At 41.3% G+C, this 25,480-nt stretch overlaps 1 protein-coding gene across 1 annotated transcript in view; it reads right to left on the bottom strand.

Annotated features, from left to right (window-relative positions):
- Nucleotides 1–25,480, bottom strand: part of ROCK1 (Rho associated coiled-coil containing protein kinase 1) — a 4,526,103-nt gene that overhangs the window by 48,933 nt on the left and 4,451,690 nt on the right. The window contains exon 31 of the mRNA XM_044065727.1: nucleotides 13,296–13,509. Within this exon, the coding sequence (XP_043921662.1) occupies nucleotides 13,296–13,509 (214 nt within the window). The remainder of the gene's footprint in view (nucleotides 1–13,295; nucleotides 13,510–25,480) is intronic.

Genomic DNA, 25,480 nt, shown 5'->3' on the forward strand with positions numbered 1-25,480 from the left:
CTCCTATTACTCAACACACATCTTCCATGCCAAATATTTTCATAAAGTTCTTCAAAAATCTATCCTCCTTTGTTATACTTTCCCTTCTGGGCCCCCCAGACACATCTTCACTGTTGCAAAGCACATTCCAGTCCCCACCTATAAGTAATATTTAAGCTCCATTATAGCAGTTTTAGGTGGAATATAAATATTTGCCAGTGTAATCCTCCTCCCTTGCCAGTAGCCCCTTAGCACTACAAATCTGCCATTTCTTTTTTATCCTCTTCTATCACTATTAGAGCGCCTCTTGCAATTAATATAAGTACTCCCTTTTCCTTTGTCCCATGTAGTCCTCTGAATAACCATCCTGAAAACTTTTATCAAATTCACATGTTCAGTTCTTTCCAAGTGTATCTCCTGTAACACAGCTATTTGAACTCTACATTTTTTAATATAGTTCACTACTCTTTTTTTTTTTTTTTTTTTTTTTTTTGTATTTGTGAGATCGTTGACATTTAAAGACATTACAGAAAGGATCATTGCAGCATTAAATAATTATTATTCTCACCTTTTATGTGTAACATCTTTTTGTTCTAGTTCCAGCTTTTGTGTTACATGCATACACTGACAGGTTGAACTTTTATATAGGTGTTTCTTGTCATATCCATTTGAGCCTATGTCACATCTTACAAAACTTTTTTTTTGCTTTGGTGAAAGCTCTCACACAAAAAAAAAAAAAACAAACATACCTCCAATAGACCCTAAAACCTATTAACTTAATACTAATGCACAACACTATGTACATCTTCAAATACAAAAGTTTTACCCTCTAAATAGGGACAAAAGTCCCAAATTGACAGGCACACTCACAAACTTGAGTTAAGCCAAAAGACAGGTGAAGCATGCCAAGACACATTGCAGCCTATGCTTCTAAGTGCTAATTGTTTTTGTCTTTTCTTTATAGCTCTCCCAGCTGTAAACCCCCCAAATGCTTTCAGAGAAAATTATGTCCTAGTCAATTTCTCTTCTCTGTTTTTTTTTCCTTCAGCAAATCACTCTCTACCAGCCTGTAGCCAGCTTCTCTTTATCAGACTGTCTCTATGGAGACAAGAGAACCAGGCACCCAGATTCTCATTATCAGATTGCTTCCATAGAAACATAAAGACCAGTTGCAGAACTGCCACTGAGCATACATGTATTTGCTAGCAAAAAGCCTCATAATATTCAATATTCTTTTTCATTTACTTGCTTAATCTTAAAACTTGTTACTAAATCAGTCTAAGGTCCTTAATCCAGTCATTCTCTATGCAAGAATGAGAAAAAGTACATTAATTTTCCTTTTGTCATGCTCTTTTAACCAGGCTTTTTTTTTCATTGCATTGCCTATATTTCTTACAAATGAATAAGAAGATAGAGAAGGAAGAAAGAAACAAAACAGCAGCACCTGTTTACAGTCATCATTACACTTAAAAATAACTGAGAAAACTTCACTTTATAGCATGCAAGGAAAACCATACACCACAAAAATAGAATTCTTTACTTACAGTTAACTTGTTCCCTCCCCTCCCCAAAGCATTACTTTGGACATTCATGACATGAATTAGGGCATATGCGGGTCCCCCACAAGTCCAACAAATTCTGAAAAGGTCCAATATTCCCAGACTTTCTTGTTCTATCATATTTCACACATATAATTATTGCACTGTAATCCCACATTAAGTTACTGTTTTTATTTTCTGTTAATCTCTGCCTCCCAAATCCTGTTTCTGCTTCATTTCCAATGTACTCTCAATTCTTGTAGCTAACTCTCATGGTCCCTTCCTTCACTCCAACATTTTCTGGTGAAACATTGGAAAATGTTTGGCAGGTACAATATCTCTTTGTGGTCTTTATTAACAGAAGAACAAGCAGCAGAATCTCTTTCTGTTTCACAGCTCACTTTTTGTTGGACAAACTTCTGTATTTCCCCTTTAGCATGTACTTCATTAAAAATGATTTTGTCCCTCCCGGGAAGAATACTTTGAAGACAGCTGGGTACAGCAGTTTAAATCTCAAACCTGCGTCTTGGCATTCCTTGAACAGTGGAATAAATTTGCTTCTCTTCTTCCTGGTGTACAATTTGTAATCATTCTCCACAAACATTCTGCTGTCTCCCACTCTTAGTACTTTTGCCTTTTGCCACAGTTTTGTCAGAATCAACTCGTTCTGCTGGTAGGATTGCATCTTTACTATTAAAGGTCTAGGTTGCTTTCTCACAGCCAGGTTTGGAGCAATACATATGATGTGCCCTTTCAACTAAACTCCTGCTGTGGAATACCAGTCCAATTCCTTATTTGTGCTTTCATAAAATTAATGCAGTCTCTGTTCCTTCCAGCTTCTATGGTATAGCTGAAAATCTCAGGATTTCCCTATGTGCTCTATCCTCTAATTCTATTATTTTTTGAAAATAGCTTCCTTAGCAGTCTCATATTCAGCCAGTCTTTTCTTCATTTCGACCTCTGATTTTTGCACCTTTATCACCTCATCCGAATATCTGTTTAAGGATGCTTCCATTTGTTCCAGCCTTTTCTTGTTTATGTTGATATACTCAATCAGTGTTTTATTTATTTTAACAAGGTCTGTGTGGAGTTGTATTGTATCTTCCTGCAGGTTACTGGAATACATATCTGGAGGATGTACTGCTTTTTGTTGAACAGCTGCAGAACTTTCCCCAGTCAGTGTTTCTTCCCACGTTTTGTAGCTGATGTTTTTCCAGGTCCTCTGTATTTCTTTTTTCCTGGCATCCAGGCAATACAGTTACTAACCAGTTACTGAAATTTACTCAAACAGAAGCCTACTGGCCTTCTCTGCTGGGTTTCTGTTTTCACACTGGGAGAGCTAGAATTAAGCTGTTATTCAATGTACAACCATCTTGAAAGTCCACTTTGGCCAGCATCTTTGGACACACACAAGGCAAGTTTAAATGGCTCACTCTGAAATGTAACTGTTGCTCAGAAAAAGCAAACTGAAGAAAGATCCAGTGTGGACCCTTGAAAATGACACTTCAGAATTCATTCAATATGTCCAAACACAACATCTGGGCATCCTGTGGCAGAAGGGGCATGATCTCTTCAGAAATATCGTCCAGACTCTGGCATACAGATATGCTCACTGAAGTTACTGAGGTCCATGATGGGATGAAGCCTTCCATCTCCTTTAGGACCAAAAGAAGGCAGGAGAAAAACCCTTATCCTTGTTTTGCTGGAGGGAAAACTTCTGAGTTGCAGAAAAGTACAGTTTTGTACCTACCATAAATGTAGATGTCCGAACAGGATAGCATCTGCAGTCATAACAAATGGGTTGTCCTGTCGTCAGGCAGCCCTTCGGTCGGCCGGATTCCAAAGTCTGGGTCTGGCCTCGGCTGGTGTTGCACTTCACCCGACGTCATCTCTGCTGGTCTTCGGGTATAAAGGCATCAGCCGACGCCATTTTCCTCAGTGTTTCTTGCCCCAGATGCCAGTTGCCCTCTTGGAAAACTAAATTTTGGGTAAATGCCAATGTTTCCAAAAAAAAGGTAGGCAAACACAAAAAATAAGCATGTATGTACATATATACAAACAAATACACCATAAGAGATCCCCCCCCAGCTAGCTATTAGGAGGGTAAATACCCTAGGAATACCACAGAGGGGAAGGAGGGTGGGTAATCCTGACTGCAGATGCTATCCTGTTCGGACATCTACATTTATGGTAGGTACAAAACTGTACTATGTCCTTCAAGGATGCATCTGCAGTCATAACAAATGGGTAGAATACCATAGCCAAACTAGGGGAGGAGGAAGAAGAATTATGGTGTAGTTAGGATCCCTTGCAATACAGCAGTGGCAAACCCTGCTCGGGATCTAGAGTATAGAGGTAAGTTATAATGCTTGGCAAATGTATGCACGGAGGTCCAAGTAGCCGCCTCAATAATGTCCTTGGTTGCCACTCCTCGTAAGAAAGCTGTGGTAGTGGCTGTAGCCCTTGTAGAGTGAGGTCTTATGTTCTGTGGAATTGGTTTTCCATGGTAGGAGTAACAGAATCTGATGCAATTTCCTATCCATCCTTTAACATCAAAGGCATCAGGGGTAGTGTCCACGTTCTCCCCCGTGACATGCTCCTCAGCAATGGATACCAGTGTTGTCTTGGCCAATTGGGAGCTATCAGAATTATCCTTGGACGCTCCTCTTTGATTTTCAGTAGTATCTTGTGCATCAAAGGAAGAGGTGGGAATGCATATGCTGTCAGGCCTTTCCAACTGAAGGATAGAGAGTCCACCTTCCATGCAAGTGGGTGGTATGTCCTTGTGCAGAATTTCTTGAGCTGGTGATTGAGTGGGGATGCGAATAGGTCTATTTGTGGTATTCCCCATTTCTGTGTGATGGCCTTGAAGATGTCTGGGTGTAGCATCCATTCGTGAGCATCTGAGGTAGTTCTGCTTAACATGACTGCTAGGATGTTTTCTTTTCCCGGTACAAATATTGCCTGTAACTGAATGTTGTAGCTCAGAGCCATATTCCATAGGTCCAGAGTCATTCGGCATAGGGGGTATGAATGAGTGCCTCCCTGTTTGTTGATGTACCACATGACTGTGGTGTTGTCTGTCCTTATCATCAAATGGCCTTCTTTGAGGAATGGTCTGAAATTCTGGATTGCTAGTTTTACTGCCAGCATTTCTTTTTGATTTATGTGCAGGTGCAGTTGATCTGGGGTCCATAATCCTTGTATGCATTTGTCCAGCATGTGGGCCCCAACCTAGGTCTGAGGCGTCCGTTGTGATGGTTTGGCTTGCTTGAAAGTTGTGGAAGGGCAAGCCTGGGTTTGACTGGCATGCTTGAGCCCACCATAGGAACTCTTGTTTCAGGCATGGGATTAGTGGTATTTCGGTTTCTAAGCTGTGCCTGTGTTGAGACCATAAATTCTTTAGGTACCACTGTAGTTTTCTCATGCAATCTGGCATGGGGACCAGGATTATGCATGATGCCATGAAGCCCAAGGCCTGCAGTACTTTCCTTGCTGTTAGTTTGTTCTGCTTTGTTAATGCCAAGAAGTAATGAGGGAGTTGTTCTTGTTTTTCTGCAGTTAGGAATGCCATTTGTTTTACTGTGTCCAATTCTGCACCCAAGAATGTTTTTGTTTGGGATGGTATTAGTCTTGACTTTTTTAAATTGACTGTGTATCCCAGGGCTTGTAGTAAGCAAATGACTCTTTGTAAGTCTTTTGTCAGTTTGCTTTTGTTGTCCGCTTGTATCAGGCAGTCGTCCAGGTATGGATAAGTTTGGATTCCCTGTAGCCTGCAATGAGCGATTACTGATGCCAGGCATTTTGTGAATACTCTGGGTGCAGTAGATAAGCCAAAGGGCAATGCTGAGAATTGATAATGCTCTGATCCTGCAAGAAATCTGAGGTATCTTCTGCAATTTGGTCGTATGGGGACGTGCAGGTATGCCTCCTTGAGATCTAGAGTTACCAGCCAACACACCTTGCCCAGCATGGGAAGAAGTTGCTGTAGGGTCAGCATTTTTGAATTTTGGGACAATAATGAATGTGTTTAAGGCGGACAGGTCGAGAATAGGTCTCCAACTTTTCTCTTTTCTTGGTACTAGGAAGAGTCTGGAGTACAATCCTTTGCCGTGTTCTGTTGGTGGTACTCTTTCCACAGCTCTCATCTTTGTTAATTGAGCTATCTGTTTTAGAGCTTCTGTTTTCTGATTTGGAGGTTTGGCATTCCTCTTTTTACTGGTAAGGTGTGGAAGTGAAACCTGTAGCCTTGGTCTATGGTCTGCAAAATCCACTTGTCTTTTGTGATATAGTGCCAATTTTTTGAAAATAAGGCTAACTTTCCGCCTAAGGGTGCTGCTATTTGTTCCCTGGTAGGCGGTGTCAGAGCCAAGTCACTGTGATTGTCCTGTTGCAGTGGCAGTGGTTGTGTCTGTGCCTCGCTGGTTATTGCCTTGCCACTGGCGTCCTCTGTAGGCACCTCCTCTGGATTGATTTCTGCCTCTGGAACGTCTATTCCTGCCTCTCTGAGATTTAGAGGAGTCTGGAAAGGACCAATTTTGGAAGGCCAGTTCCTGCTAAACCTTGGGGCTGAACCTGTAAGAAATCTTTAACTGTTTGTACAGATTTTGCCTTCTCTTCCATTTTCTTCATTACTTGCTGAGCAGGAGAACCAAATAGACTGGCCTTATCCATAGGAGCATCTAACAGCTTTGCTTTAACATGATCCGCAAGACCTGTTCTTTCAACCATGCATGCCTTCTTATAACTGTGCCAGTCATGGCTGATCTAAATGAAGCCTCCAGTGCATCATAGCCACATTTTAAAGAATGGTTACTAACCTGCTGAATGTTATTCACCATTTCTAAAACATATTTCTTATCTAAGGAGTCATCAGAGGACAGTTTCTTAGTTAACTGATCAAGCATAAACTCTTGGTATTGGATCATATGAAACTGACAGTTCAAAGCTCTAGCTGAGAGAGTAGCAGAGGTGTAAACTTTTTACCCCATCTCTAAGGACCTGGGTTCCCTTTCAGAAGGCAGAGGGTTTTTTGCTGAGGTCGAAGCTACTGCCTTAGGCCCCTGGGAGATAGTCTCAGGATCTGCAAGTGGGGCCTTGTATAGGTGGTGGTGAGTGGCCGGTACCCTGTAAAACCTATCTGGTTTGGCAGGGGCTGGAGGTAAAGTATCAGGAGCAGTGCAAACATCATTAAATGCATCATCCACAACAGGCAGAACTGGAGGTATAGCTAAGGGCCTATGTTGCGGTAAGTGTAGAAAGGTCCTAAGCCTTTTTCTTGAATCTGAGAAATCTTGTCCCTGCCATTGGAATTGCTCTCTCATGGCATGTAAGGTTTCCCAAAGGAAAATTCCTCTGGTGGAGAGGCAGATGGAATAGATTCTTCAGCATCAGAATCTTCATAAGTAGAAAAAGGAGCCTCTGGATGGTCTGTAATGTCTGAATCATCAGAAGAATCATCTGAGGACACTGGCTCTGGGGGCTCTGCTCTAGGTCTCTTTTCTGGAGGCTGAGAGGCCCTGTCTGGGTGAGATTGGGATCCCCTTATTAAAGAGATGAGATCCTCTGCCAGAGTAAGCATTTGAGAACTGGAACTGGGCCTGTGTGAGGGGGGCTTAACAGGCACCGATTTAGCAGTTTTGGCTGCTTTAGCCCTGGCAAAGGCCTTAATAGACATGGCTGCAGGAGGCCTAGCAGCACCACGTGCTGGGGTAGAGACATCCAAAGGGATGGTGTCTGATAATTCTATAGGAACCACATTAGTAGGCAAAACTTCAGAGGCCGATTCAACTAGGGTAGCAGGAGCCTCGGTAGTAGTCATGGATTCGGCTGAAGATTGACCCGTTTGCTCGGTTTCGGCCGAAACCGAGACACTCGCGGTTTGCTTAACCGTGGTTTCGGCCGAAACCGCGGACCGCGAGTGTCGGTCTTTTCCTTTGCATTTTTTAACAATTTGAGAAGTCGGAGGATCCGACGGCATAATGTACGCAAAATCTGAGCGAAAAACTGTTCAGCAAACTCCGACCGACGCCTAAGCGTCGTCGGTTGAAGGAAGCACAGGCTAAAAAGGCTGCTACGTCGTGGTCTGGGCCTAAACAAGGTAAGCAGTAAGAGTGGAAATCTTTATGAGGTATTTGTTTCCCACAAGTTAAACAGTTATTTACTTTTTCTGACATCGGCTGAGGCAAGAAAGAGTCCCCAACGGGTACTTAGCTTTTAGAAGTCTTGAAGTAGTATTCGGTAGTAGTAATCTCTGGATCTGACCGACCGGCACTTGCGAACAGCTTCTGCTTCGGGCGCCACGCGGCAAGAAAGACTGAGGAAAATGGCGTCGGCTGATGCCTTTATACCCGAAGACCAGCAGAGATGACGTCGGGTGAAGTGCAACACCAGCCGAGGCCAGACCCAGACTTTGGAATTCGGCCGACCGAAGGGCTGCCTGACGACAGGACAACCCATTTGTTATGACTGCAGATGCATCCTTGAAGGACATCTGTGACGACAGATTAGTCTCTCTGCGTGAAGCGGTTTCAGGGGGAGGACTAAGAGCATTAAGGACATGCATGCTCATGAACATGTCTAGACTCCACTGATCCTTGGTGACTGCTCCTCAGACAGGAGCAAATTCAGAAAACTTCCCTACAATGAGAAGCCTTAAATAGTAGGAGCTGCAACTGTGGTGGCTAGCACACTCATCTACTTAAGTGAATGCCTTCCTTGGGCTGCAGTGCTTGGAAGAAAAGAAAGTGGATGACAGGTTTTCAACAGTGAAAACGGACTACTTCTTCTGGAACACAGCATCCACTAGATCCTAAGATGATTGGCTGAAACAACCCTCTCAAATAAAATGCGAGCCCAGAATGGACTGCCTCATTTCCTTAAGGGAGGACATCCTTAGACAGGTAATCTGGTGTATATACACCACCTGAGTCTGCTGCCTTAGTCATAGGGTCAACATAGCCCAAAAAAATACAGCAGGTCACACTGAAGCCCACTATGTATGGACGGGGCAGTGATGTAGCGATTAAAGTTGTCATCTCACAGCAGGAGGTTCTCTAGTTCGGTTCTTGGCTGGGGTGCCTTCTGTGCAGTGTGTCTGCATGTCCACCCTGCATTCTCATGGGTTTCCTCAGGGTGCTCTGATTTCATCCCAATTTCCAAAGACATGAGCCTGGAGCGCTTCTCCCTGGGCCTCCGCTGAAAATAGCCTCTGTCCTAGTCATACTTTCCTGGTCAACAAATGTAAAATAAATAAATAATGTATGTCACACATTCTTAATCACACTCCTAGAGACAGCACAGTTTTTTCAGTGCCTGGTTCACCAGGAAGGGCTGGAATATGCATACATGAGACAAACACATAAGGACTTTAATCTCTAATATGGCAGAGGAGAAAACTTCTCTCAGATGTTTGAAGATGGCTGGGTTGAATCAACTACATTGACGTTTTCACAACTTTCTTTTCTCACAGACAATACAGGCAAAGTTAATGTGGGTCTTGCCTTGTTACTTGCCAGCTACACAATGTTTAGTAGGTTTGCTTTAGGCAAGAAATGTAGGAACTCTTCCTAAGATTTCAAGATGCAAGTCATTATAAAGTTCTGAACTGTGTGGGTGGCACATAAAACAGGTTATGTGCACTATTTCCAATGAAATGCATGATGTTGCACTGTGCATTATAAAGTACAGTTGTGTACAGTTACCATAAATGTAGACGTTCGAGTGTATTCACTGTTGCAGTCATCACACTTGGGTTATCCTGTCAGGGGTAGCCCTCAGTCGGCCAGAATATCAGAGGCTTAGTATTTCTGCATTGGTTGCTGTCGCTCCAGGACTGACATCAGGTCGTCAGTAGTATAAAAACAGGCAGCCGACGGCATTACATCAGTTTTTCTTACCCCAAATGTCAGGAGCCCCCAAACTGTGAGCTAGGTTATAGTGGAATAACACCACCAGTATAAAGTAAATACCAACTAGCCTGTGAGGAAGAGAGAGAGAGATAGAGAGATAAGGGGGATGGAGGGTGGGAAACCAGGACTGGAATTAGTAGAATGCAGGAGGCCATGAACCCCAGAGCTTGCAGGATTTTCCTTGCGGACAACTGGGTTCTGGTGGCCAGTTGAGAGAAGTAGCCTGTCAGATAGGCTTGTTTTTCTGGAGTAAGGAATGCCATCTGGAATGCTCTGTCCATGCTTGCTCCCAGGAATACAATTTTCTGAGTGGGGGCTAGTTTAGATTTCTTTTCATTTACAGTGTGCCCCAGTGAGGTCAGCAGGTCCTTTACAAATGTCAGGTGCTGCAACAGCTTTTCCTGACTACCTGAATCAGGCAGTCGTCCAAGTAGGGGTAGATTTGAATATTTCTTTGTCTGCAAAAGCAATGGCTGGAGCCAGGCATTTTGTGAAAACTCTGGGAGCAGTGGATAAGCCAAAGGGAAGTACAGAGAACTGATAATGCATAGATTCCTGCCCTGAAATGTAGATATTTCCTGCAAGAGTCTCTGATTGGGATGTGCAAATAGGCCTCTTTAAGGTCTAGGGTGGCTTACCAGGCATCTTTGGACAACGCAGGAAAAAGCTGCTGGAGGGTGAGCATTTTGAATTTTGGTACCACCAGGAAGGTGTTTAGAATAGATATAGCTAAGATTGGGCGCCAGGTGCCCTCTTTTCTGGGTACCAGAAAAAGTCTGGAATAGAAACCTTGGCCTATCGGGTCTGCAGGAACAGGCTGAATTGCCCTCATGGAGAGCAGAGAATGAACTTTGTTTTGTGCCTCTGCCCAGTGGTTTGGAGGAAGATCTGGGAACCCTTTTGGGGTTGGCAGTGTGTGGAAATAAAATCTGTACCCCTGGGACACTATGTTGAGGACCCATCAATCATTGGTGATGGAGGCCCAGTTTTTTGCATGGGAGGCAAGTTTTCCTCCTAGGGGAACAAGCAGGTGGCCAGAGGTAAGAGGTGGATTTGAAAAATCATTGTGAATTCTCTCCATAAGGGGGTGGCTTACACTCCCTGTTTTAGAAGTGGAGGTACTCCATTGCTTAGATCTCTGCATTCCCTGGGACTGCTGTTTGGGGGGGGGGGTCTGCTTCCCCTAGGTCTATTCTGAGGCGGCCTTGAGGGGGCTGGAAAGAACCAATGTTTGAATGGCAATGCCTACTGAATCTCAGAGGCTGGACTTGCAAAAAGTCTAACTGTCTGCATAAAACCTCCTCTGCTTTGGTACCAAACAGATTGTCTTTGTTCAGTAGTGTGTCTAATAGTTTTGCTTTGACATGGTCTAGCAAGGTCTATTCCTTAAGCCAAGCATGTCTTCTAAGTAAATAACCTGTGACTGCTGCCCTGCAGGATGCTTCTAGGGCGTCAAACCCACATTGCAGGTTATGCTTAATAACTTGGCTTGCAGAATGCATAAGCTCCTGTAATTCTTTATTTTCTGCAGAGTCTGGGAAGATAGACAATTTTTGTTTAATAAGTTCCATAGTATGTTGCTGGTATTTCAGCATGTGGAACTGACAATTTAATGCTCTAATGGCAAGAGTTTCAGAGGTGCATACTTTTTTACCCCATCTGTCTAAAGCTTGGGAATCCCTGTCCAAAAGGGTGGGATTCTTAGCTGTGGTTTTTATTCCTTTAGGTCCTTGGGAGATGACCTCTGGGTCAGCAGTAAGATTTTTGAAAATAAATTTGGGTGAGTCAGGGACTCTGTAATACTTGTCAAGTTTCCTGGGATCAGGAGACAGAGTATCAGGAGTTAGACTGGAATCCATGAAAACATCATCCACAACATCCAGCAACGGAGGAATAGCTAAGAGTCTGTGCAGTGGTAAATCTAAAAATTCCCTTAGTCTCCTTTTAGACTGAGGATAATCCTGGCATTCCCAATGGAAATGCTCTCTCAAGGTATGTAAGGTTTCACCAAAAGAAAAACCCTCTGGAGGAGAGGCAGAAGGAATGGATTCCTCTGCATCTGAATCCTCATAAGCAGATAAGGGTATGTCTTCATAATCAGAAACCTCACAGTTGTCGGACTCTTGGTCACATAACGTTGCTGGGGACAAGTCTCTTTCTTTTAGCAGGGGTAAGCTGAATTCCTCTAATTAACATAAGGTCTTCTGCCATTTTAAGCATTTGAGATTGAGGCATGGAAGCAGGCACATGAACTTGAGTCATCGTTTTTTCAGGCGTAGTTCGTACCCTGGGCCTTAGAAACGCAGTAGTTTTAGAAAGAACTGAAGATGGGAAAGAAGTCGTCTGTTTGTGTCAAATATCAGTAGTGCAAAGAACTTCCTCGGAAGCTGGTGCCTGCACAGCGGCTCTGGACCCATCCAAGGTAGAGACATCCGCAGGTTCCGTAGTCAAAGAAGAGTCTTGTGGCATACCGGACTTCGAACGGGTCTTGGTAGCGGTCTGCGAATCCACAGAAGCTGGCATCAGGGGCTGCGAAAGCGCCTGAGTACCGGTGAACTGGCGACTAGATTAACGGAAGCATTGTCAGCAGTTTTGGACCTGTGAGGTCCGTCTCTATCCTTACATTTTTTCAGAAGATCGTTAGTCGGATGGCTTACCAAAGCCATTTCGGAATACGGAAATCGAGAGCAAAAATCTTTAGCTACGATAAGGGCCCGACGACGTATAGTTCTGGCGAAGCACAAAACCGACAGCGAAGGACGTCGTGGTCTGGGCCTAAACAGGTGACGCAGTAAGAAAGGAAATCTCAGTGTGGTATTTGCTTTCCACAGGAGATACAACTGTTAACTTTTTCTGACATCGGTTAGAGCAAGAAAAAAGGATCCCCAAAGGGGTACTTAGCTTTAGAAGACTTCAATTTCAGAAACGAAAACTCAGGTAGTGGCCGACTGGCACTCGTGCGAACTGCTTCTGCTTCAGGCTCCCCGGCAAGAAAGACTGATGTAATGGCATTGGCTGCCCGTTTTTAGAACACTGATGACCTGACATCAGTCCTGGAGTGATAGCAACCAATGCAGAAATACTAAGCCTCTGGTATTCGGGCCGACTGAGGGCTATCCCTGACAGGATGACCCAAGTGTGATGACTGCAACAGTGAAACACGAAAAACATCTGGGTTCTTCCACCCTTAAGCTACAGAGGAAACAAATATGCACACATACAAAAGGAAAGATCACAAACAAATGTTAAAACAATTTTTTTTAATAAAAATGCAGCTTTAAGTCCTCATGTGATGTTATAAATTAATGCAACTTTCAGCTCAAGTGAACAGCTGTTTTTAAGGGTAACTCACTGAAGCTCAAATGTGTTAAACAAAAATAGTGAGTGTGTGTGCCTGGGGGTAGAGTGCTAATGAAAGACTCTGCAAAAAAATTTCCAAACTACAGTTGTTATACTGAAAGTGCACCATGTGTTTTTTCACAAAGCTGAAATAAGTCTGTTGGATACAGTGAAGATGTCCTTCCTTCTTCCAATGGGTTTATTTTTTTTGTGCGTGTGACATATGAACATCAAGTACAAATGCCACATACAGTTTCTACACATCTCCAGATACCATTTAGGACAGTTCTAGAATCATGTGCTTCCAGCATGGAAGGCAGCTGGCTTTCATTCCTACTTTCACTACTGAAAATGCACCAAAACATCAGTTTTTATCATCAGCACATATTCAGAAGTTTCTTTTAGTACAGCAGAATTTTAAAATACATAACTAATAAAACAGTAAAAACATCCATATCAGTAAAGTATGAGATCCACTCTAAATTATCCAAATCCATTTATGTCAAACAATTATTAAAAATGACATTACCTGGGTTTGCCAGCAGCATTTTTTACATTTTTACGGAATGACTGGCTTGCAGATCTTGTTGAAACTGTCCTTGGGGACGCTCGTACAAATGTGCCTGAAGATGATGGTGGACTTTTGGGGATCTTCTTTACCAAGTGGCTGACCCATTTCTTCTGTTCATCTTGGGAACATGCCATTAACAACATGTCCTTTGCCGAAGTAACATCATAGTTTACTACAAAAAGTTGAAAAAATTCTCAATTTATTTAATACACACATACATACATATATAAATAAATACACTTTAGCATCACTAAACCAAATTATAAATATGGCTGCAATGAAGAACACTGTAAATGCTAAATCATGAAAGAGAAACACCTTTGTGACACTGAAATGGGCGATTCTATGGGATAGAAGACGATGAAGTGGTTAATGAGGAAACAATGGAAACATAGAAATAATTTTAATAAATGCAGTTGGCTTACAAAATACTGTCCATTAATGCTGTTGTACATCACACTACAATAATCAAGTCAGAACAGAGCTGTAGACTACGGCATACATTTCCTCCATAATGTAAAGAAAAACAGAAGAAACACATTACAACAAATAAAATGCTCCAGTGCTAAAACCATAAAGACATGCCTACTGTACTGGTGAGTCAGTAAGAAAATGGGTAACTGCATAACTTCGGAAGCAATACCATACTCATTGGTTAAAATCCTCCTCCTGACTTTTCCTTTTTTATTATGCAACAAAGGCATTTTAAACACCTTTATCTCCTGCACTACACCGACTCAAAAGAGTTTGATTAATTTCATGAAAAAAATCATAAAACTACACCACTATCCACTGTAAAGTACAGAACAAACTGTACCAAAGGTCTTCTGTCCTTTTCAGTAAAACCTGTGGAAATGCAAAGTCTCTTGAACAATACCACAAAAATTGGCATGATGCTTCAAGAACAGCTCCATAATTCACACTGCCTCTCTATGAGGTGGAGTGAGGTCTGATATTGTTTTTCAGGTATCTTGCTTAATGTATAAATATCAAACTAGATGTAAAAAAATGATGGAAGTATATAAAGCATAAAGAACTATGTTCACTTTTGGTCTGTGTATGTGAAACACCCATTTGTAGTTAATGAATAGATAACAGTTCTATAAGCTTTAAAGAACAAAAAGGTCTTGAACAGGGAATGACTAGTTATGTTTTTTTTTTTTCAAAAGAGGGAATGACTTAGTTATGTTTTTTTTTCAAACCTCTTTATTAGTTGGATTTACACAGTTACAAGCAAACAGACAGATTTTTCATTTTCTCAGCATTTATTATTCAATTGAATATTACTCAGATTGCTCAACTCCTGCATTCCCTGAAATTTCACTCCAGACTGAGGATCATTATGCATGTATTGTTCTCACAGATCCCATAATATTTCTCCATAGTCTGTTCCTTCTCTTTTCTAAAGATCAAACAGAAAATAGAAGCACTAGGAGCCACGAGCCACAGGAACACACTTTATTAAATCCAAGCACTAAAATCCACAAAGAAACTCTGAACTACTTTTCCGCGTTTTTCGTCACAAATATAACCATCAGCATACTAGATATATTCAAACTATTATTTTATATATATATATATATATATATATATATATATATATATATATATATACATCTTGTGACAAAACCTAACCAACCAGTGCATCCATTTAATTACATCAATTACTTTCAGAGTACTTCGGATGATTAGTTTCATATATACAACAGTTTGAATGTCTCCATATAAATAAACAAAACTCACAACATAATAATAAATCCATTTCATCCAAAACATCCTATTTAAATAAATGTTCCAAAAGAAACATCTTTAAAAGAAACCTTTTCTAAAGTAAATGTTACCACACTAAAGTAGTATCGGATCATTTACTTATTCAAGGAAGCTACACTCAGCTTCATTTGAATCTAGTAACAAGCTCAGGGTCTCAGTGAATGAAAATAACTAGATGGTTATTTAACATCATTGCCATCTTATTTGAATCAATACTTTAAAAAAAACAATAGTTTAAAATCCACTACTATAAGAATGCATAACCACCATGTTTAAATCAGATCATTTAGTTAATAAAAAAGCTTCGCTAAGCTTCGTTTAAAAAATGAAACCAAAATCAGGGACACAGTAAGAGAGAGAGTTGAATAGCTAAATGGCGCCATCTAGTGGCGTTTTAACCAAATTACATGCTTTTCTAATAGGCTCCGAGGACTATAATGCTATAAAATTCTTCTTACTATAAATGCATCTACTCCCTCTAAGCCTATATGTATTCTATAATTTGTACATAAATATATAAAAAATCTTAAGAAATATATATATATATATATATATAAATGAATTATACCATATTGTTAATGGAAAACCTAATTCATATTCTAACTATTTAGAATTCCATAGGGAATCATAAAACCAATATAAATACATTATAAATACATTTCAGAAATTATTAATTAAAAATATTAATTAAAAATGTTTTATATATATTTTTAAAACCAAATATACAAAGGTCATAAATATGTAAATGTATATAAATGACTCCATCAAATATGGTGCTATGAGGATTACTTTGCTCTTCAACTGGCGGGCTTTCTTCAGAAACTGGGAAATGAGGGGAAGAGGTGGGAATGCATAAAGTAGACCAGAGGGCCAATCGTAGCCTAGAGCGCCCCTGGGTGACTGTCCCAGAGGGGGAATCAGGACGAAAATAGTTGCTCCATTTGTAGTTGGTCAGGGACGCAAAGAGGTTGCAGCAAGGAAGACCCAGCAGCTGAAAATGTCTGCCGCTATCAAGGGATTCAGGGACCACTCGTGAGGTTGTAGTATACACCTGCTGAGTCTGTCTGCTATCACGTTGGAACTCCCGGGAATGTGTGTTGCTAGAAGAAAATGGTTGGTAGCCATCGCCCAATGCCAACTGTAGAACAGAGCGCGCTGTGGATTTCTCCCTTAGAAGGATTTGGTTCAGTTGTTGCTTTAGTCTTAGAATTCTGTGCTCTGGAATGGATGCTCTGCAATTCTTTGTATTCAAGATGACCCCTATGAATTCTGTGGACTGAGATGGGGTGAGATTGGATTTTTGCCAGTTTATGGTTATGCCTAGCCTTTCTGCAGAGAGGAGAGAGTATGCCAGGGCTTCTTCCAATAGATGTCTGGTGGGGGTGGAGATGAGCCAGTCGTCTAGGTATGGAAACACCTGGAATCCTTGTAGTCGCAAGTGAGCTGTGACGACTGCCATTCACTTTGTGAACACTCTGGGGGCTGTAGACAGTCCAAAGGGCAGTACTCTGAACTGATAGCGACTGGCTCCTGCACAGAAGCGAAGGATTCTTCTTGATGGTCTGTCTACTTTTATGTGGTAGTTCGCATCTTGAAGATCTATCGAGCACATCCAATCGTCTTTTTCCAAAAGAGGAAGGATAGACTGTACTGTGACCATCCGAAATTTTTGTATTTTTACAAACTTGTTCAATACACTAAGATCCAAAATTGGTCTCCAGTCCCCGGTTTTCTTTGGCACCAAAAATAGTCTTGAGTAGAATCCGGATCCTATCTGGTCTGGAGAAACTATTTGGATGACTTTTACTTAGCAGTTTTGAAATCTCTAATGCTTCTTCCCTTTGACTGGGTGGAACGTCGGGTAAGTTTGATGGCGGAGAGGGACAAAGGTCCAAGGGAATATGATAACCTCTGGTTATTATCCTTTGTACCCAAGAATCGGTGGTGATGGTTAGCCAGGCAGAAGGGTACAAAGAGAAACAACCCCCAACCACTTCCAGAGGAAAGCAGTTGGGCCGCTCTTCAGGAGCGCTGGTAGGATTGGCCAGGGAAAGAGTCCCTGGAACCCTGGTTATGCAAACCCCCTCTGCCCCAAAAAGGGCATCTTCCCTGTGAGTTTCCCCCTCTGCCTCTAGGGGAGAACTCGGCCTGTGTGTCAAGGAAAGGACCCCAAGACTTTTTGTACCATATCTTCCCACTCTTCTGGTTTCTGGAGAAAGCCTGTTGAGGGGAAGAATAACGGACACCCACGGCAGAAAGGGTCTTACCGTCCTGTTCACATCTGGCCAGTGTGCGTTTAACCTTGGGTCCAAACAATGAAGAGGCTTCGATGGGAGCATTGAGAAAGGAAGCCTTGAAGGGTTCCGCGAAATCACACAAGCGCATCCAGGCGTGTCATCTCAGAACAATGCCTAAACTCACTGCTCTAGCTGCCCCTTCTGATGCATGAGATATCAGGCGCATGGAGGAGTTAGATAGCGATTCAATGGTGGCTAGCTGAGAGGCCACATTGTCACAGACCTCATCAGACACAGCACTAGCCAAAGTTTCAGACAGCTCAGAAATTAAATCTCTTTGAAGCCTGGTAAAGTGTGCCACATAGTTCAGGGACCTGATTGCAAAGGTCGCTGATGCAAAAGTACGCTTCCCTATTCACAGCCCGGGACTCTTTGTTGGGCAGATGGACAGTCTGGCTTTCTTCTTCCACCAGGTCCTTTTTAGTTGCGGCCGCCACCACCAAAGCATCTAAAGCAACACCTTTGGTCCAATGGAGATCAGTAGCAGAAGGGGACAAAATTTTATCTGGCCTCCGGTGAATGGCCTCAACGGTGTCAGGAGCCTAACTCGCATGCTGCACGACGAGCCGGACCAGTTCGTCAGCAGGTGGAGTAACCCAGGTGGTAGGGGGCCGGGTGCAAAAGGCCTGCAGGAACACAGACTCTTTAGAGGTTGGGTTCGAGGGCTGCCAGTCATCTCTCTGTTTAAGAATTTCATGGATATCACCAAAGGATACCTCAGAGGGTGAGCAAGGGGGACCCTTCCCCATCATCAAAGTCTGTGTTTTCAGTAAGGGACTCCTCTGTGGAGTCCATGTGCTTCCTCTTGCACAAGCTCTTTTGATGAACTTCCTCAAAGGGAGAAGCTGGGGAAGACCGCGCAAAAGGGGTCTCCTGTGGGAGTATATTCTGAGCCCTTGCGCCCGGTGTCTGCTAGGAGCAACCTGTGTACATTGCGGTCCAGAGGAGGGCAGGGAGAGTGATAGCACAGGATCGCCAACCGACGCTAGTGCTTTGTCCATTAGCTGGAATGCCGGTCCTCCTGAAGAGTTGTGACTGCCCAGGGCAGGGGTCACCCCTCTCTTAAGTGGCTCAGCCTGCCGACTTGGAGTCCCTGGATGGCTGTGAAACACCAAATTACATATGCCACAGCTGACATCCTGGGTGGTAGCAAAACTTTCCTGCTACAAAGGCAACTGTGGCTCCTTAGTGAGGTCCATAAAGGGAATCGTAGAGGGGGAAGACTGCTATATCAAGGGGTTTCAAAGGCAATGAAGAAGGAGAATAAGTAGGGGTCTTTGGTAAAGGGTGATAACCTCCGGAGGAAGGATAGGTCCTGAGGGGGGCAGGATACCTATGGCCAAAAGCACTTGATCCACAAGACACAACACATGTTCAGAGAGGCTTCTAGTGGATTTCAAGGACATGGCTAAGGGGGAGTCAGGTCTATCCAAAGATGGGGTAAGCTCGGTGACAACCTCGGAGGTCTGCACTGAAAACAATGGGGCTGTAAAGGACTGAACTACAGGTGTCTGCACCGAGGAAATCATTGTTGCCGAAGTCATGGTCTGCACCGTCGATAAGGTCGATACCGAAGTGGTTGTCGGCGCTAAGGCTGGAACCGAAAAATCGGTACTGATAACTGAATGGTCGGTGCTGAGAGGGTAGTCGGTGTCAGGTAAGTTGTCGGAGCCGAAAAGGCAATGGACGTTGAAAAATCCATCTACATTGTGACAGTCTGCATCAACTGTACAGTCGGCCTTTATATGTTCATCACTCTTTTTCTTATGGGATCTTGGAGGGGTTGAAGCCTCCGACACAGAAATAGCCTTTGAAAAAGGAGATTTAAGTAGCTCCTTCAATATTAATTTATTTTTTCTCTCAATCAACGTCCTGTTAGAGAAATTCTTACAAATCCCGCAGGGCGGGTCAACTGTTAAATGAGGCACACCCAAGCAATAGACACACAGGGAATGTGCATCTGAAGTAGGTAATTTATGGCCACAATCTAAACATCTTTTAAATCCTGGACTAACTTTTTTATCTGCCATGTTAGAAAGAAAGTAGTAAACCCAGAAAAAATACCAGCAATGGTACAAGAATTACAAGAAGGTAAGAAGGAAAGGAGGTTTACCAATGATGGTCAAAAAGAAATTACCTTGCGGTAAAGGGGAGGAAAGGAATACAAAAGATTCAAGAAAGGGTAATCGCTAAATGCGATAAGGTAAGAGAAAACTATCTAATAACTTTTCTGTGAGAAAAAACTGTTTTAGAATTTAGTATGAAGAAAAATATTGTACTTAACTCAAGAGAAGTAGCTTGACACGACCGAATGGCGATGCGGCAAACGAAATCTGAGGTAACAGGGAGAGGGGAATTCTGGGTAAGAGTTTTAGCTCGGGAGTTTGTAGCTGACGTGAGCTTGGAAGCTTTTAGAATGTTTTTAGAATATTTATAAATATATAAATTATGATTTAAATTAATGTTAGTATGTTTTAATTAACTTAACTAGAAGTAGGGCGGCCACGGTGATGCAGTGGTTAGCATTGTCGCCTCACAGCAAGAGGTTCTCCGGTTCGATCCACGGCTGGGGTGCCTTCTGTGTGGAGTCTGCATGTCCTCCCTGTGGTCGCGTGGGTTTCCTCCGGGTGCTCCGGTTTCCTCCCACATCCCAAAGATATGCTGTAGGTGGATTGGACACTCCAAATTGGCCCTAGGTGCGAGTGTGTGCCTTCAGTAGAAGGTTGGGCGTCGGGCTGGCAACTAGACGACAGGTGAGCCGCTGTGGCGACTCCTAACCGGGAAAAAGTCAAAAGAAGGAGAAGAATTAACTTAACTAGAAGTAGTTATAATTCATGGTATGTGTGTTTTCGGCATTTTGGTTTAGGCTGTGAGGGTATGTATATGCATTGGTTGGTGTTGGTCAGCTGTTTTAATTAGTAGGGCAGATCAGCTGACTGATGTCCATGCTATATACTGTGTTTTGAACATTTAATTGTATATGAAGAAGTCTAGCTATCCAGCCAGATGAAAAGCGCTTTATGGAATAAAAAGTTTGCATTACTTGCTTGCAAGTTCGTGGATTTATTTCTTTTGTGGAGCATTAGTCGTTTTGTTGCTGTTTTTTTCCTGGCGAGCTTGGAAGATAGCCGTCTCAGTTCTGAGGTTGGAACAGATACCCACACGTAAGGAATGAACGAGGATTAACAATATCAGATCATTGGTTTCCTTGCTAATTTTCTACAGTAAATTCCAGCTCGGTCTTCTATTTTCTAAGCCCTACTTGCAGTCATCCCTACTGATAAAAAATCTCCTTTCTCCATTCCTCTATTGGCCTACTTCTCAAAATGCTTCCTGCTATTTTGTAAATATAATATTCTGTATGGTTGTTATGGTTCTCATAAAGACCCTTAATCTAACATACTGCTCTCTTATGTGAACTCTCCTCATTTCAACATAATTTCTTTTCACTTTGATTTGTAGTCTTCTGCTTATGTTATACCTATGAACCTTAATTATGTAGCTCTAAAGTATTCCTCACTTATGGTAATGTTAAGCCACCTTATTCAGTCATTAGAATAAGAACACTCATCCATCTACCTACTTAACTGATGTGAAACTTCAACAAGACATCTTTATACCTCTCATAGGGAGGGGATCAGAGAGACAGTGTCTACTACATTTGCTAGCTGAAGTGATTTTATCTGGACTAATCCTTTGTACTCTGTTTCCAGTTAGTCCTGTCACTCTTTGGGTCACAGGTGGGATACCACACCTGATTTGAGCTTTTTGGATTACCTGTTACCTTATTCAGCAGGGATAAACAACTTAACCCATTTAATTTTTACTCTTTCTCCCTTCCAAATAAATGCCATCAATTCTTTATTAATTATGGTCCCAAAACCTACCTTATCCAGTGGAAAGAAACAACTTAACTCACTTAACTCTTGGCCTCTTTTCCTCCCAAATAAATTCTGACAATTCATTATTAATTATGGTCCACAGCTTCTTCTTGATAAAAAATATGTCTGATGTGCGTACACCATTAAAGGAACTAGAACGATTTTCATTGCTTATAATTTTCTATCCATATCTATAGTCAAAAGCTTTTAACATCTCAGTTTTTGTAAAACCTTTTTAGTTTCTTCCCATATATACTTAACTGCCATAATAGAATTATTTTTAACCAAAGCACAAATACTTCATCTTATGTCCCTAAACCTATGTGTACTGCCGAACCTAATCATGTGTGGCAACACAGTTTACTGCTATAGCCTTTGTTTTATCTTCATTTATATTATATCTTGAAAAAAAATTGAACGGTCTCAAAATGTTCCACAATGCTAAAATAACCTTTCATGGATTTGTCAAGAACAAAATATCTGCAAATAAGGCTAGTTTTTACTAGGCACCATACCAGTTAAACTACTGAATTTGCGAGTCCCTTATTTTCTTTGCAAATGGCTCCAAGTATAATATAATATTAAGTATACAAGGCAAATAAAGGGGAAAGAGGACAACCCTGCCTGGTTTCTCTATTCAAACACAGCTTGTCAGAACAGAACCCTCCCACCTTAATTTTTGCCTCTGACCAGGCATACATCTTCCTATTTAACTCCATTATTTTATCAGGAAATGCAAATGCTGTCATGGCCCTACTTATAAAAACCCAACTATTTCTACTAAATGTTTCTCTGTATCAAGACTCACTAACAATAGCATGGTGGTCTTGCACTCTGCATCCCTTTGGATCATCATCATTCTTGTAATGTTGTCAGATGTTTTCCTTCTTCCACAAAACCACATTGATCCACATCTGTCAGTTTTGACAGCAACTTATTCATTCTCTTAGCTAGAAATGAACACTTTACAATCATGGTTCAACATTGAAATTGATTTATATGAAGCTGGGTTTAAAGGGGTTTTGCCCTTTCAGTAAAGCTACCACAGCTTTCTTCCAAGATGCTGGTACCGACCCACTTTTTAAATACTGTTAAGCATAACCTTCCAGATATTTGTCACTTTCTTCCTTCCAAAATTGCAAACGTCTACAGGACCGCCACTTTTTCAATGGGGACTTCCCTACTGACTGATTCTTCTTCTTCCATCTTACCCATTAATTCTCGAGCCTCACTTTCTTCTAACCTCAGCATGTTTATGTCTTCCATAAATTATATTTCCATTTGTGTCTTTTCTTGGTTCCCCATTCGTCTTTACATAGATTCTCACAGAATTTCCAAAATATCTACAAAACCTCTTCAGAGTTTTTGGTTGGCAACAGCATTTTCTATTTTCTGTTGCCTAAGTCATTGTGCTAAGTGTGGTTTTTTTTGGTTTTGAGATGATCATTAACAATACCTGCTTAGCAGAATGTTAAAGTTCATACTCTGGTTTATACTTTGTAGCATCAGCTTATGTAAAATGTCAATTGTATTTATTTTTTTAATACTGAAGCATGGGAAGAAATACTAGACTGGCAGTTTATGCACCATTTATCATAGTACAGAAGCAAGATTATTGTCATCACTAAATCACTAACTGCTGGTCACTTTCCCTTTAAGTACTGCTTTTAGTGTTTCTCCACATTGATGCCTCGAAGTGTACTACCTGATTAACTGCCTGTGCCCAAAGACAGTTTAACTACAACTGCAAATCTCTGCTTGCAGATAGAGACCAGCTAATTGTTCTGCAGTTTCATGGCATAGCCAATTTCAAATGTTAGAAAACTAACATTTTACATTTTAGTGTACACATCTACCTTCTGTGTAACCACTGCAATTTAACACACAGTGTCAGTTCACTGCAACCTCTTCCCCTTGGCAGTCGCAGATCACATTAAATTGCCTATATCAATCCTTTTTTCTTTTTACATTATAAACCTCAGCTAAACTGCAGTTGAGAAAAAAAAGCAGTTTCATACTTTAACATCACTTGCATTATCAGAAGTCACTGATCAGACTCATCTCATATCACAGTTACAGCACCTCTGAATGCTTTACAGAAGTACTTTACTGTATAACAAGCACCTGACTTCAAGGAATTTATTTTACACATTACTAAAACAAATTACTATTTTTACTAAGTTACAACTTTGGTTCCTTCATTATCCTTCTAAATGTTAAATGGGGGAATTTTTTTTTTTATAAACAAGAAACATCTTTATTAAATCATCACTTATGACATACACAATCATACATTTATATAAATGAAAACAAACCATACTGACGTATTTTTAGTTGCAAACATTACACATAACTTATAATATATCTCATCATTGTAAGTCAAAGATTATATAGCTCATTTAAATCCTGCCTTTTTTTAAACCTCTTTCCTTCTCCAAAATATAATTCGGCAAGTACTGTTACAATTCCCATTTTTAATATATAATTTGCTCCTACCCTTTTCTAAAGATCCCATTTCCAGTTGTTATATCTCTGCTATTATATTAACTACTTCCAGTACAGTTTTAGACTCAGCAGGCCTTTCTATTTCTAAGCAATTCTGATTTTGTATCACAGCTCAAAAACAATTTCCTTAGTTATACCAATATGCTCACCCAGTGTTTCTGATAGAGTAGTGCAGGGAATTTTTAAAGTCTGCCAAATCATTACACTCCCAAAAATATGTTCCCAGTTATCTCTTTCTTCTCCATTGTGCCTCCAACATTTGGCCTCTACCTGAGGAAAATTTACTTTGGGTATAAAAATACCTATGTAAACATTTTCAAGCAAAGATCGTAAATGTTCTAGACTTTGCTGCATATTTGGGAGACATACACATATACCCAAATATTTCTTTGAGAAGTGCTTATATAATCCCGCTTCCCAATCCTTTCTAACCTCCTCTGATTCTTACAGTTGCCATGCAATATTTTATATGTTCTAGTAATTATCCTTTTTTAACAGCAGCTTCTGTTCTAGATTCTACTGGTAGTCTTTTGCTTAGGATCTCTAACAGTGGTAGTCTTTTGCTTAGGATTTCCCTGTTTCTTTCTGTTTGACTATACTCTGATATCAATCCTTGATTGGGAAGGTAATCGACAAAGTGGGGATTATACTTTAAAGCCCTCATACCAGTTTAAAAGTCCAGCAACTTCCAGTCTTTTCTTCCCACTTCCTGCAACTATTCTCATGTCTAAACTGCATCTTATGAAAATGCCAGTTCATCTGTTTCCAAATCCACATTCTTGCTGGCCTTCTTCATCCTCTTGACCATCAAAGGACCAGTCTCTAGTTCAAGTCTAAGGTATTGATGTTTTTTCTAGTCAGCTCCTGGGCTTTTTCCTCTCACTCAATTTTCCATTGGAACAATGGAAAATGTCTTATTAGCAAGTTTTGTCTATGAGGTATGTCATCATCAGAGGAATGATAAACAGAATCCCGATTCAACTTGCTCACTTTTTGCTGACTGAACTTTTTTAACTTATTCTTTTGCTTGTTCTGCATCCAAAAATGTTTTTGCTCCTTCTGAAAAAAAAATATTCTGAAGACAACTGATTATAACAATTTGAATCTCACACCTGCATACCAATACCCTTTGTTTGCAGGGATAATCTTGCTTCTCTTCTGCCTGGTGTACAGTGAATAATCATTTTCCAAGAACACTCTAGTACTGCGGTGGTGGTGCTGCGGTAGCGTTGTCGCCTCACAGACATTGCACGTTCGATTCTCAGAGCGTCTTCTGTGTGTCGACATGCGTGAATGGGCGTTCCTTCGTTGAAGGTTGTGCATTAGGCCCGGCAAGCCAGCACGTAAAAATCTACTGCCAGTCATTAGCGGACCGGAGTTCCGCTGTGGCGACCCCTAACCAGGAAAAGCCGAAAGACAGTTTACTCTAGTACCACATTTGATAACATTTTACAGTTCTGCCACAGTTTTGCTAACAGCAACATCTTCTGCTGATGTGACTGCATCTTTGCTACTGTAAGTCTTAACTTCTTTTTTACAGCTAAATTGGAGCATAGATATGATGTGTCTTTTCAATTAACAAATCCCGCTGTGGAACACCAGTCCAGTTAGTTGCACTTTCATAAAAATAGTGCAATCTTTTCCTACCAGTTTATCTGGTATAGGATAAAATCGCACCTTTTCTCTGTGT

The sequence above is a fragment of the Protopterus annectens genome, chromosome 3.part0 (assembly GCF_019279795.1).
Source record: "Protopterus annectens isolate FY-2018-M chromosome 3.part0, PAN1.0, whole genome shotgun sequence".
NCBI classification, from domain to species: Eukaryota; Metazoa; Chordata; order Ceratodontiformes; family Protopteridae; genus Protopterus; species Protopterus annectens.